General features: G+C 45.9%; 1 protein-coding gene across 2 annotated transcripts in view; it reads right to left on the reverse strand.

Moving 5' to 3' along the window:
* Positions 1-1,093: 1,093 nt before the first annotated feature.
* The window catches only part of STAB2 (stabilin 2), an 88,155-nt gene continuing 74,623 nt past the window's right edge, over positions 1,094-14,625 (reverse strand). The window contains exons 58-68 of one of the 2 annotated variants that reach the window (XM_056338952.1): positions 13,544-13,737; positions 12,410-12,551; positions 11,922-12,055; positions 9,940-10,105; positions 9,609-9,715; positions 8,827-8,946; positions 7,892-8,050; positions 5,718-5,825; positions 3,102-3,230; positions 1,881-1,997; positions 1,094-1,252 (exon numbers count right to left, since the gene is read on the reverse strand). In XM_056338952.1, the coding sequence (XP_056194927.1) occupies positions 1,202-1,252; positions 1,881-1,997; positions 3,102-3,230; positions 5,718-5,825; positions 7,892-8,050; positions 8,827-8,946; positions 9,609-9,715; positions 9,940-10,105; positions 11,922-12,055; positions 12,410-12,551; positions 13,544-13,737 (1,427 nt within the window). In that variant the 3' untranslated portion in view covers positions 1,094-1,201. The remainder of the gene's footprint in view (positions 1,253-1,880; positions 1,998-3,101; positions 3,231-5,717; positions 5,826-7,891; positions 8,051-8,826; positions 8,947-9,608; positions 9,716-9,939; positions 10,106-11,921; positions 12,056-12,409; positions 12,552-13,543; positions 13,738-14,625) is intronic. The other variant, XM_056338954.1, reaches the window with a different exon arrangement.

A 14,625-nucleotide genomic window follows, 5' to 3' on the forward strand; every position in this document is an offset into this window, starting at 1 on the left:
GGCAAGGGAGGGAGTTAGGGAAATTACTTCAGTCTGTCTAGGCATACTTACACATCAGACTTCCTTGGTTGTGCTTGATGGCTGTGTGAACAGCCCTGGATTTGCCTGCATACCTTGTGATGGGGATGCTCTTGGAGGCAGCTTAATGCTTTCCTGGACCGACACGTTCCCTCCTGTCCCCATGCCTGGTAAACACCAGAAAGCGCATCGCAGAGGAATGTTACTGCAGCCAGTGTGGTTTGTATAGTGTTCTCACAATTTGATATGATATTAAATGTTTTGAGGGAAGGAAACGACAGCAAATTAAACTCGTTTGTTTCACTTACAGCATGGTGAAAATTGCAGCTGTTAACTGCTTTGCATCTGTTGAAAGGCGATGTTAATGTGCTTGGTAAAATACAGTATGTGAACAAGCAAGTAGCTTCTGCTCCTGTCAGACCTACAAAACTGGATGTGGACATGACATGGCAAGGGTATGCTGATCATCATCCACTTTTCATAAAAATGGCTCGAGTGAAAACTGGTTACTGTTTGAACGCTCTCATATTACCTGTATTTCTGGCTAAAGCTCCTACCGTTACTATGTCCCTTTGTACAGTGAGGTGAGATGTAAGCAAAACACAGTCAAGTTTGGGGAAAGATAGAAAAGCTGGAGGAAGCAAGCAAAGCAGATGGGATGGTTGTGTTTCCTGCTGCTGAAATTCTTACAAGAAAGTATACTCGCAAAAAATCCCCTCAGTTTAAAAATACAGTTTTAACACATGTTCTGTTTCATACTTGCCAGTTGTAGTTGTAACTGAGCCAAAAGGAAAGTGTAGAGCTGGAGTACTAGCAGGTTTAGGATATTTGCCAAGTTAGCAGTCCTGTGTGTTAGAGGCTATAAGGTCTGTGAAGAATAAAAGCAGCTGAAGAGCAGGCTAGTGAAAATCTTCTCGTTTTCAGGGAGGTGTCTGCTTCTGGGTAGGTTAGTTGAGACTCCATTTTCCTTTTGGCACCCATGGTTGGTATTGCTCAGATACAGCCAACACTTTTGAGGCTGGTAACTCCATGGCCTCTATAGAGTGCATCTTAAACAAAGTGGTGGTCTTTTGGGTTTTAGTTTGTAGCAAGATTTTATTCCCAGAAAAGTGTAGGTGCTGTTTTTTCACAGTAAGTGTAAATAGAAATGTGTTTGGTAATTGACTAATGCCAAATGCAGGCTTTAATTCTGATCGTGAGGACCGCTCATCACCAGCTGCTGGTCATCTGAATCCTGTAAAATAGAAGTAAAAAACAGACTTGAAATTGTGTTCAGAAATTAAAATCACTTTCTGGTAAATTTGTCTATACACATGGCAGAGTTTACACCTGATATTTTTGCACCAAACAAGTCCTTACTGGATGCAAAATTTTATTTTGATTTTAGGCTCCATATGTACATGAGAGTCTTGCTAAATTAGACCATTGAAGCCATTTGGATACTCTGGCTTTATTCAGTCTTTCCTTCCCTTGATTCCCAGCCCCCTTCCTGTTGCGTTTCAGATTCTTTGGAGTGCTAGTGTGGCACTTGGCTGCCTTTGCAGCAAGGAGAAGACAAAATTGGAAAGCTGCTTAAGTTTGTATAGACACATCACTGGCATCCAGTAGCATTTGAAGTCCAGTTTAATTCAGCTGGCTTTGAAGGTAGATTTGAGATACAGCTGTAGACCACAGCCTCAATTTTTCTACAAGTGAGGCTACCCAGTTGCTAGCAGTGGTGAGACAGGAAAGCTAGAACTTGAATTTTCCTGAATTTTTCTTTTTTTTTTTTTCTTCCAGCTAGACTTTTTCTTTTCATAAAGTCATTCCCTCTTACCATTATTTCAGTTGTGTCTCAATCTCAAATCAAAATGCACACTTACTGAGAAAAGATCATGAGTAGGTTCTGGTGGAGTCAGTGCAGAACTTTCGTATGAGAGGTTGGTGATATTTGAAGACTGTGGCTTGTCCAGTGATGTTACGTCAGTGTCATCTTTTGACTACATAAAATCACACAAACCTGCTTAAAATCCATCCTCCTCCTACGGTGCATTAGGTGGGGCACTTAACTTCACTGCCAACGGCTGCAGTGTTGTGACTGGACTGGCTTTATCCTCTAAATCAGTGTCTTTGGGGATAAACTGTTCTGCGTGGTTGTATTATCTCAGGTTGCTTAACACTGGTATCTTTTTTTCGCCCTCTCCCTTATTATTTTTAAGCCTCAGCAAAGATGGGGAGAGAAGGTGTTGCCATGGTGTTGTGCCTGGGGTGAAAGGTACTTGGTTGTCCTGAGGATGTTCATTGCAACTACATAAAAATACAAGTGTTCCCCCTGGCTCATGACTCCTGTGTTTTGTTTCTAGAAGACGATTCCCATTACATGCAGGGGCTCAAATAGGAAGGGATTTCTGATTACTTCTAGGTAGACTTTCTTTTGGATTGATTCTTGTGTACTTTGTAACTTTTTTTTTTTGTCACCCCTCTGAGTAGCTTGGCTGTTGCTGGCTGGTTTCGCATCATCGTGATGCTGCATGAGGCTAGCTGAGTTAGTGAAGAGAAAGCAAGCATGAGAGTGCATCAGTATAAAAATCTGCACTTTTCAATTCTGCGGTCATTTCAATTTGCTTCTCTTTGGAATCTGGCCTTTTCCCTATCAAACTTTTCAACCTCCGGAGTAGCAAAATCATTAGCAATGTAATGGAGGAGGAGGAAGAGAACAGGTGTCCTTTCAGTGGCTAATTACCTGCTTCCCTAAAGGTGAACTTTCTGGGGGAGCAAAGTCTTCTGTACTGATGCTATGTAGTTAAACAGGCTTTTGGCCAGTCCTTGGTTTTGGAAGCATCTGTGAGAGCAGGAGCCCATCGGGCGCCCTGGAGGGAGAGGTCTGGGGGAGCAGCAGGCAAATGTAAGCTTGTGCCCAAGAGAAGCGTGTGAGCCATCTCCACTTTTTCTGTGTCTCAGCGTGAACAGTTTGAGTGGGAAGTGATTGGGAGTGTTTCTAGCTTACTAAAATGCAAGGAGAAGCAGGAGGCTGTGAGTTTGGGAGGTGTGGTGGGTCTGGGGAAGCGCTGCCGCCATGCTTTGCATTCCTGTTTGCCACCTACCTTGAAGTGCTGGAAGCCTGTGTTTCTCTTCTTGAACCTGAGGTAAGAATATCCAATAAAAGCCACAATTCCAGTAACTAGGCAGATGCCAAAGAATATTCCTGTCCCGGCACCGGTGTGGAGAGGAGCCTGGAAGCAAGAGAGACGGTGAGCGACCTACGTGTGGTGACTGGTCACCTTGCAGCGCTGGAGCACACGCAGCGCCCCTTTGAGATACGCCCTAGTCCTCAACGGTTTCTGTGCTCCGGTTTCCTTGTACGTGTACCCTAGAGACGGCCAAGTGCGGCCTTTTGGTAGTGACTACATTGTGGGTACTGGACACTGCTTCTAGTACAGTGTTTGTCTTATGTTTTTGAAATTACGGAACATGCCTGCATGATCTTTTCTGGTCAGGTTTTTCGAAGCAGCAATAGAGGCTACGATGAGGCTGAAACCTCACTGGCCTGAGGAGGAGAAATGGGCACCAAATGCCTTTAAGCAGCTTCGGAAACCTGTGGTATGAACCCCAGAGGGCTCTGCAGGGGTTCCAGCTCATTCCCCTCTGCTTTGTGCACCCGGGGGGTGTTGGTTATTGCCAGCCATCAGCAGCCATACCATCCTCTGAGCTCAGCTTACCAGGGTTCGAACCGAACTGCATCTGCACTGAGGCCCATCTCATCGCTGGGGAGAGGGGCTGCCAGCCCGTGCGGAGGGTGTGCGGGGCTGGGCTCTGCCGGCCACCCAGCGCCTGCCCGCCCGCTGCAGGTCCTTTTGCCTCAGCACATGCAATGCCTTGAACCCGAAGTCATTCTTCGGCCAAGCGGGTAAGTGCCAATCCAAGTAACTGTATACAATATTTTCTAAATAATAAATACGTAGGCAAAGGACCGAAAGAAATTCTCATGTGATCTGGATTTAATCTAAAGGGGAGAAACGCCTCCAGACTCTGGCTTTGCTTTGCCTTGCCTTCTGCAGGTCGGTGGCCTGACAGATGGATGTCATATAAAGGTGACTGTCAGCTTGAGGGTGACAAATTTCTGGCATCCCAGGGCATGCAGCCACTCGGGCTGCAGCATCCCAAAGCCCATGGTTCTTGTTGGCAGTCTGGGAGGTGAGGAGAAGTCTGGAAATGGGTAGAAGGTGCTGCTATTCTTGCTTTTTCATGTGATGGCTTAACTCTGTGGCCTCCTGCCTAGAAAACTAATTATTGGCAAAAATAATCACATTGTTGTCTTAATAGATAAGCTCTCTTCACTTATTTTTTTAGAAAACAAAGTAATTTACAGGGTGCAGCTGGACAGCTAATTATTAGAAAATATTTAGTTGTCCTCTAGCATGTGAAAGCTATTTTAGAGATTATAATATCACGCTGCTGTAGACTGACAGATACTGCCTATTATTTTGAATCATTTTCAGGCAGTAATTATGCTTTTACCCAAGTGTGTCATTTCCTACTTCTGAGAATTGTAGGCTGCAAGGGATTTTTGTGAACCGAGACTGTGCAGGCGTATTACCAAGCTTCTAGGAACGAGAAGGCTGGTTTGTAAAGGAGAAAGGATTGCTCAGAACAAAATGAAGGTGAGAAATGGGGTATCAGTAGGATTAATCTTGTGGACTGAGGAGGTTAGCGACTTCCAAAATTGGAGCTGGGGTGGATGGGCTGTGAACATGAGGCCCCTCCCGTGCACAGAGGGAAGGATCAGAATGAGTTACCCTGACGGAAGGGAGGTTTTTCAGATTAAGGAAGTAGTAGGTGGTCTTGCAAGGTCAGCTGGAGCCTGTGTTGGGCTGTCACAGAGTACCCTGCGTGGAACAGAGCTGGGGAGTGCTAACACCACACAGCTGAACACTTAACTTTGTTAAAGAAAATATTTTGTGCTGGCAAAAAAGGTGCTTGGTGCACATCTCTCCCAGGGGAGCAGGGATCGCTTCTGTGAAATATCGCGGTTGCACTGCAGGTGGACAAAATGTTTTTCCTCCCTCTCATACAATGCAGTAAGCTTTGCTGGTAGGAATTAAACAGAATTATGTTCCTGCCTCCCTGCTGCTGGGCCCTGTACCATTCTGATTGCAGCTTGAAGCAGTGCAGCTGCTAACTCGGCTTGCCCCCAAGGAAAGGATGGCATCCTTTCTTCTGCCACGCACTGTTTGCTTTGGTCTTTCTAATGGGAGAGATAATTGGATAACTGGGATCATTGCAGGAATTCACGCAGGCAAAAAATATCTATTTTCAAAACACCTTGTCCTTTTGGATAGGAATGAACAGAAAGCCAAGAGTAAAAAATTTTCCTTAGAAGCTTGAAAGATTTTATTGGAAGAACTGAAACAGAGCTTTATAAAACCTCCATTACAAAAATGAGCTCTGTTTATAAAATGGAGTTTTATTTTATTTATATAAATATATATATAAAAAAAATGTGGGAAGAACTTGTTCAGACAGAAGCATTTTGAACAAGCTTCACTGGTGTCTTGTTCTCAACTTGTAATTTTCCTTCAACATAACTTTTTAAACTGAAATTGCATATGCGTGAGAGAAACTAGAGGAATATATGAATGCCAGCAATGAGTTTGGGATGATACAAGTCATGGCCCCCTCCCACCACCCAAAACCAAACAAACAAGTCCCTGTGTACTTACAGGTGCTGGTGGAGCCTTTAAAGGCTCTGAAATGACATGGATTATCCCATTGGAAGCAATTATATCCCACTGAACAATAGGAGTCCCATCCACATATCTGATCTCGCTCTACCAGGAAAAAAAGCAACAAGAACTGAGCCTTGACCCTCCTCCCTTTGGGACTGAAATAAACCTTGAGACTATTTCTGCACCTCAGTTACTGACGCAGAGAGAATTCACATGGGGGCTTACACTGCTGCCTCCCTGGACATCAGCCTGAGATGGCCCCAGACTGCTCATGGCTCTCCTGTGCATGAAGAAGCCATCATTGTTACCTGCATATTGCCTTCAGGCATTTATTTATACTTTTTTTTTAATATATATTTTAAAATAAAGGCATTTGTGATGTTTGTGCCATTGCCAGGCTCTGCCCAGGAGTGCTGTTACTCCCAAGTGCCAGGCTGCCTGCAGTCTGTCTCCATCACTGCTGCTTTCTGTGCTGAGGATGCCACTTGCACTGTTTGCTGGCTTGAGAGCTGGGTCAGCACTGATGAGGAGCTGCTGCCCATGGTTTATTTGGTGGCATAGCATCTGTGAGCTGGGATATGGTCCCATTTGGCAGCTTATCATGAACGGAGAGGGACAGAATCCATCATTGCCACCACAACACTTCTCTAAATTCTGCTGGTAATGGGAGTCCTTGACTGCTTTGGGCTGGTCCCGAGTCTTGTTTTGGGAGCATGGGTTCTGTGATAGCTATGCTACTGTAAACTCTGCTTTAAGTTGCATCCTAGTAGAATGGTTTCTCCTCTGTGAGCAGAACCAGGAGCTGCTGCCTGCTCTTGCCCCTGGTATGAGGTGGTTTGTTGCTGCTGGAGCACTCAGTGAATTTCTGTGCCCAGGGAGGAAAGGGCTCAGCTGTGGTGCACCACAAAGTGGTGTGGATGTGACCCCATGTCCTCCCTTCTCCCTCACCCCTGTGTTCTCTGACCTGATGTGCTGGGATATGGCTGTCGCCTCTCCTTCCCACCCTGACACCCTGCCAAGCTTTGCTGCAGCCAGGGGAACAGAGGGCTTGCTAGTTGTGAAACAAGCAGGATTTTTTAAAAAAAGAATGTGTTCTAACTCAAAGATTATATCAAAGTGATCCAAAAGAGCTCCTGGCATGCTGGTGAGTGAGACAGGCAAGCCTTGTGCTGATGCACCCAATCTCTCATGAGGGTATACTTTAATAATGTGATTACTGGATTTGCAGTATAGGGTGGTTTTAAAAATATACAAGTAGTTTTCATGTTAAGAGTTTCACCTGAAGGGGGAAGGAGGAAAGGAGCAAAGGCAGCAAATGAGTCATTTGTGTGCTTCTTCCCGCAGCATCTATTTTCTTGTTGGTGTCTGTGAAAATCCCTGCCCCCTCCACACACACAGGTGGCATGTTGGGCACTCAACTTTCCTTGGGTCCTGCAAGCCCACAGATGCAGGTTTCTTATTCTTGCATTCAACTACACCACATCACCTGCAGCAGAGTCCCAACCTCAGTCTCAAGGTGTTGCTGTCACAGAGGTCATGTGAAAGGCTTAGGCAGTGAGTATTTCCTTAACGAAAAATGAGAGGTTGGGTGTGTTTTCAAAGGGTACATTCCCCTAAAATGTCAAAGGATGCTTGCAATTTGCAAAAAGGATACCAATTTTTGCATTTTAAAACAACTGAAATAGTAATAAAAATTGCAAACCACTGTTCTGTCAGCTTTTGCTCTGAGAAAGGCTGTGCTAGCACCTCCTACCTCTCCCAGAAAGTTAACAAGAAATTTTACAAATTCCAGCACCTTTCTTTAATGATAATCTGCTGCTCTCACCTTTTCTCCTATTTCACTGCCATCTCCCATAATCCTGCCAGGCTGGGAGAAGGTTGAATGATGGCTGTATCCCCATCCCACCCTTCCTGCAGGCCACCTGAACAGCTTCCTTCGAGTTCTGCAGGTCAGATCTTGGCCATTTGCAAATGTGTAAATGTGAATTTTGCCAGCTGCTATCCTGCAGCCTCTGGGCAGGAAGGACCCTTCTGAAGTCAGCATTCAGCCTCTCATTGCTGCCCGCTATAACCTTACCGAATTGCTCTCCAGATCAGTGTGTCACCCAGTTACAGGGTATAGCATAAGGCAGGGAAAAGCAGAGATGAGAGGTTTGTTAAAAAGGTACCTGTTCAGAGGTGGGGGCCTGATGTTCCTGGCCCTTGGTGTTTGTAATGAGGAGTTTTTCCCCTAGACGAGTTAGAAGAGTGGTTCCATTGGTCAAGTCCTCATAAAACATTATGCTGGCATTAGATAAATGATACTCGATGTCTCGCCCAGAAAGTGTCTGCAAATGAGAGCAAAATGCATGGAATGTTAGCTGATCTTATTAATCCTCTGGCTTTATCAGTAGTATAAGTGCCTGTAAACTTCTTCCCCCTTTGCTATTAATGCTGCAGCAAGTGCAATATGGGGTAGAGGCTACCCCATAGAGGTGGATGCAGACAGTGGGATCTTCTGTCCCTGCTGGCCTCTGATGGCTGCCCACAGCAGGCAGTACTTTCTTTCTGGTGGGACAAAGGACTTTACATTTTTGTATGATGACCTGAAGTGATGAGCCTCAGAGATTCTCCAAACAGCTTGATGATGCAAGCCAGGGCATAAACCCATGCAAATTGTTGGAGTCAATATTTGATTGAAGGAAAGAAAAAAGGGATGAGCATAGAAGCGAAGCTAGGAACAGATGCCTTTAATGTATTTGTGGGAAATACCAAAGCTGTGCACAGCTTTCTTCAAATAACTGTGCTTGATGTTAATAAGCCAGAACAGACTTCATCTCAGGCAGACTCCTTTGTAACTGCATAACTAAAATCCCCGATGGAAAACTCTGTAGTGCTTTGTACACTCGATAACCTTGCACTCGCAGCTGTGGAAGTGAGATGGAAGCGATGAACTCGCCTCTTTCAGAAGAACAGTTTAAACTATGCGGGGTTACACAGAAGTCATGTAATACTAAGATTATTCTTTTTTAAACCTAAATTTCACAAGGATACAGAAACCCATAATGTCTGTTTAAAAGGTGTTATTAAAATGACGAAAGGAAAAAGAAAAAAAAAGCCGGACCTCATTTTCCCTTAACCCGCTATCATTTGGAGCAAAGAGAGTGGCATGCACTGACAGGTCCATGAGGTACCGCAGGAAATCTCTCCCCTTCCTAGAGCTGTTGGAGTAAGCCATGATGTCCTAGGCAGAAACAAAATCCAGCTTTTAATAAAGAACAGTTGTGTGCTCCTGTATGGGGAGCTGAAAAGTTGACACTATATGAATAATGACAAAGAAGCTTTCTGTTATTAGCCATGAAGCAGCTCTGGAGTGACATTACAGAAGAAGTTCATATTCAAAACCCAGTTTTAGCTGCTGATTTGATGAGCATATCTTAAATTGACTTTCAGGAGGTGGGCCCTTGTTGTCTGTGAGGCTGCTTATACATATAATGCCTTTCTGAGTCGTGGCAAGAAAAGGACCGTTTTAATGTTTTGCCTTTCCCCAGCAGCAATTCTATAAAGTTACAAAGCACCGCATTCTTGTGATGCTTAAAAAGCTGGGAGCAGTTGTGCACAGAATCTCCTTTAAGCTAAACCTGCAGCAGCATTTTATTTCCAAATGAATTTTAGAAATCTGCAACCTCTTTGGAGCCAATAATTAAAAGCACCACCAACAAAAAAAAACCACCTATGTTCTGATTTTGACGGTGCACATTTAGATCACTCCACCTCGCTTTGCTAGTGTGTTGTTGTTACCTGTGCTTGCTGTGCTAATAAAGCAAACACTGAGATACACCCCAGCGGCAGAACTTGCTTTGCTCTGCTCACTCGCCCCAGCATCGTGCCAGCCGTGGGCCGTACCGACAAGAAGTTTGTCAGCGTTGGGAAGGACATCAGCACTTGCAGCAAGTTCCCGCTGCAGGAGAAGCCGTCCCCCACGTAGCCTGGCTTGCAGGTGCAGTTCACCTCTGGAAGGTACAAACACAGACAGTTTCATGGACAGATGCCCTTTTTGAGAAGGCTTTAGGCTGCTGAAAAACAACTTGCAGGCAACAGGTTATTATTTTTTTAAAGTTAAGAGGGACAGAGTCTCTTGCAGGTTTTATCTAGGAGCCTGTGGCTGACCAAAGGAACCAATATCAGGGATGCTGCTCCCCTTTGCGTAGAGGGATGCAGCAAAGGACCCTCTTACCTTTCTCCCTGTAGCAGAAGACATCCCAGGTTTCACTCAGGTTGACTCTTCTCCCATAGTCCACAATGCCGACATACCCGGAGCCGCAGTTTGGGGAGGAGAAGGCAGTCGGGTAGCCCACTCTCTCACCATCTAGCCAGCCGGCAGCGCACAGGTGGTACCTCGCCTGCAGTCAGCACAGCCGTAAGGGGAAAAACACAGGGTGAAGAGCTGCGTGGTGGGGCTGATGTGCTGCAGATGAAATGAACAACCCCCCTGGGTGCTCAGGCAGCACCCAACCTGCCAGCACGCTTGCTGAGGGGGCTCTGTCCGTCTGTCAGTCCTGCAGCCTGCCCTGGGTGGAGCTCTGCGCCAAGGGGATGGGGAGGCAGGGGCTGCTCTGAAAGTCAGCGGCTCCTCGTATGGACCAAAGGAGCCTTTCCTGGGAAAAGCTTCCCTGACCCCAAACCAGGCAGGATCGGAGGTGAGCGTGAAAGCCAAAAGGGATGTACAATATCATTGTGTGCCAGCTCACCTTTTGTCAGTGTGGGAAGGGTTGACAAAGCAGCTCAACACAGAAAATAAGTCCCCAGGCGTGCTGGAGGCAGCCCCACTGCTTGACTTTGCTGTCTGGAGGAAAAGGACCTGGGGGTGCCAGCCAACAGCCGGCTGAACGTGAGCCAGCAGTGTGCCCAGGTGGTCAAAAAGGCCAACAGCATCCTGGCTGGTATCAGAACTAGTGTGGCCAGAAGGACTAGGGAAGTGATTGTCCCCCTGTACTTGGCTCTGGTGAGGCTGCACCTTGAATACCGTGTCCAGTTTTGGGCCCCTCACTACAGGACAAACACTGAGGTGCTGGAGCATGTCCAGAGAAGAGCAAGGGAGCTGGTGAAGGATCTAGAACACAAGCGTTATGAGGAGCAGCTGTGGGAACTGGGGTTGTTTAGCCTGGAGAAAAGGATGTTCAGGGGAGACCTTACTGCTTTCTACAACTGCCTGAAGGGAGGTTGTAGACAAGGTGGGGGTAGGTGTCTTCTCCCAGGTAACAAGCAATAAGACAAGAGGAAGTGGCTTCAGGTTGCACCAGGGCAGGTTTAGGATATTAGGAAAAATTTTTTCACCGAAACGGTTATCAAGCATTGGAACAGGCTGCCCAGGCACATGGTGGAGTCACCATCCCTGGAAGCATTCAAAAAACTTGTAGAAGTGGTGCTTAGAAGCGTGGTTTAGTGGTGGACTTAGCAGTCTTGGGTTAACGGTTGGACTTGATCTTTAAGATCTTTTCTAACCTAAATGATTCTACAATTCTATGATTCGGGTGAAATATTTAGACTACAAAGCACAGGGGACATGCAGCTCTGGCTGCAATCTGTATCTCCTTGGGCAGCAGAAGGAGCCTTATGTGCTGGCTGTAGCCCATCCCTCACATTTTGCTAAAGGTGTCTCTAAATGGTGGGCATCTTTCTTCCTTTCACCGATGGAAGGAGCCAGAGAGGCACAGTCAGTCTGACCAACTCTTCTAAAACAAGTTTTACAAACCCAAGGAGCGATGCTCATCCCACTGGCACCAGCCATACATTGTCTGTAACACCCTCAAGGAAAAGAATATGGAAATGGGTATTCTAACTTAACAACATTTAGGGAAAAGATTCCTGGAACCTTACACTAAAATATATATATATCTATAATTCAGAAGTTTACATTTCTTTAAGAAGTGCTAATAAGTAAAACCCCCATTGAAACACTCTAAGTCTGACTCTACCATCTCATGCCACTATTACTGGAAACAAGAACTCGGCCACTGTTTTCAGTGCTGTATGAGCAGGCATGAAACAAATACAGTCTGAAAACTGTTCCCAGCGAAATATACCCTGTGTCATGGGGGAGGAAAGGAAGGAAAAGGAACCTTATTAGCACAGAGCAGCCCCCTTGCTCCTCCCTCCCCATTTACGCCGCGGCTAGGCCAGCTCTGGGGATCTCCTCCCACCGTGAAGCTGCCTCACCTTCTGCGCATACAGCAGCTGGTTATACGTAGCGATGGTGGCTGACTCGTTGGCACAGGCCTCCTTTGCCTTCTCATAACTCATTTTGTACTGTCCTTGTGGGGACCGTAAGTGGAAAACCCCAACCGTGGTATCTGCAAAGAGAGAGAAGAGCCAGCTCTTCTTGAAGAGGTTTCCATGTCTGGATGCAGAGTCAACTGTGCCGTACAAAAACTCATGAATTTTATGAAAGATAGTTAGGACAGATTGATCCCTTAGGGGTAACATTCCCACCTGGAATGCCCTCATCTGTTGCTTCACAAGTCTGGTGTTGCAAAGCATGTAAGCACACGGTCTAACTTTAATCTTCTTGTTTCCTTGTTTCGAGGGGACATAGGTAGAAGACTGAGTGAGCTTACAGACAGGGATCCTGGCCACTGGCTTCAGCGCAGCGGCACAGGGATGAGGATGTCCCTGTCCCATGGCGTGCATGGGTGTGCCATCCTCACCTTGGAAGTGGAGATCGGCGCAGTCAGCGTCGGGGTGGCACTGCCCGTTGTCTTGCAAGCAGCGGTCGAGAGGGAGCTGCATCACTGAGCAGTTCAGCCCATCACCAATGTAGTTATTTTTACATTCGCACTTGCGTTTGTCCTGGTCAGAAAGAGAATAAAAAAGGCCAGGCCGAGTACTTAGCTGACATAAAAGTGGTATTTTGAGCAACATTCTGAACTATTGGAAAAATTTTGGTTGATATAGCCAGGAACGCACAAACAGGAAAGTTGCTACTGACAACTGTGATTCAACAGACCACAAACTGGCACTGACATTTATTCCTCTAAGCAAAACATTTACACATGCACTTGGGTGCTTTGCTGAATTAATACCAAAGCATAATTCCATCCACAAAGCTAATAACATGCACTGGAGAATTATATGACACTTAATTAACAAAAATGGATGGCAAACTTATCAAAATTATATTTAAATGACTGAGCATGGAAGCATGAAAAGAATTTAACAGCCCACTGATAGTAATAAAATGAGAACTGTAAACCCAGCTGGAGCTGGTGACATCCAGGGATTGTGATGGTTGGTAGCTGGAACAAATTAGCAGCAAGGCTTTTCTGGATAGCCCCTGGAAGACACATCAGGCAAGCCACCAAAATGGAACAGACAGGTGATCCTGAAAGCACTAGGACAAATGCTAGATCGTGTGGGCCAAGGATTTTGTATTACGTGGCTGCAGAGCTTTTTAAGCCGAGTCTGGCCAACCAACAAGTGACACTATTCTCCCAGCTGTCCCTAGGTTTAGTGACCAAAATATGTTTAGTTTTGGTCCAACAAACTCCTCTTGCAAATATGGATATCCACTCAGGGAGAGCTAAGAAAGGGACAGAAAAACTACAGGTGTAAGATATCCCACCTGCTGTAGTACCCCTTTCCCTAGAGAACAGATGTCAAACTGTCACCCCTCAGGATACCAAACTGATGTGGAATGAAGGCTAGAGCTATGTAAAGATTGTTTTGTAAAACTGGGACTTTGAGAGGCATGGAATGTGATCCAGCCAGAGAAAAGACTTTTGCTGGCACCAGGAAGAAATACCTTGGACTTCCCTGCTGGTGACTGAAATCATTCAACTTACGGGTCCTACGACAGTGCAAATGGCATGCTCGTGGCAGCCTCCGTTGAACCCATCAGCACAAGGATTTATTGGAAGGCATGTAAAGCCATCTCCTTTGTATCCTTTCTGGCAGCTACAGAAGACTTTCACCTCAAGTTGCGTGCATTCGGCTGCCTTGTGGCACCCCCCATTGTTTTGTTTGCAAAGGTCTGCAGCTGTACGGGGAAAAGAAAACAGGTGAGTAAAGTCTGCTCTTACAGAGGATGTTCTTCATAGAGGGACAAACAATCTCCAGTGTTTTCAAGGTGTTGCAGCACAATCAAACAAGTAGGCTGCAATAAGGCTTTACCGTTGGTCATATTCTACTGTCTGTGCTGTATCTCCTTCCTCCAGAGGCCAGACCACACTGCTCCCCCTCCATCCGACTCGGTACTTACTCCAATTGTCACAGCACTCTCCAAACTACCAGCTGCAACAAGATCTTTTACCGTCACATACCAGCATAGTCTTCATGCCAGTCCCTCTGCTGCCTTCTCCTAGTCTCTCCTCATCTAGGACACCCTCACTTACTCTTCTCTCTGCTTCTCCCTCGGCTGCTCTCTTGTCGTTGGCTGCCCAACCCCTTAACAGAACCAGCAACAGCTGCACCTTGTCTACATCAGCCAACCCTCCGCCCCTGAAGCCAGCCCACAGCTGTATGTTATCAATATTAATTAACCCAGCTTCATTCCTCTACAATTCCCCTCCTTTTTTTTTTTTTCTTTTTAACATGTCATACCTCATGTTTTTACCAATCATCACAAACTTTTTACAAATAACCTTTTCATACAGTCCTCTATAATTCCTCTACGTTAAGGCACGCTAAAAATGCTAGAAAATTTGTTTGGGACAAAAACCTGTTTCAGTTTCCTGAGGCATTCCTGACCTTGTGTGGAGGCTATCCTTTAGGGCTTTAAAGCCCTTGTCAGGATGCCTTTAATTTAAGAGATAGGGCACCACCCTGCAGGCTTCTGGCCAGGGTGACTTTGGAGGACACAAGAGACCTGGCTGAGAAAGAATGTTTCTGCAGGGGTGCTCCAGGGAACTGCCTTGCCTAAGATCAT

This window comes from Falco biarmicus, chromosome 5 (assembly GCF_023638135.1).
Source record: "Falco biarmicus isolate bFalBia1 chromosome 5, bFalBia1.pri, whole genome shotgun sequence".
NCBI lineage: Eukaryota > Metazoa > Chordata > Aves > Falconiformes > Falconidae > Falco > Falco biarmicus.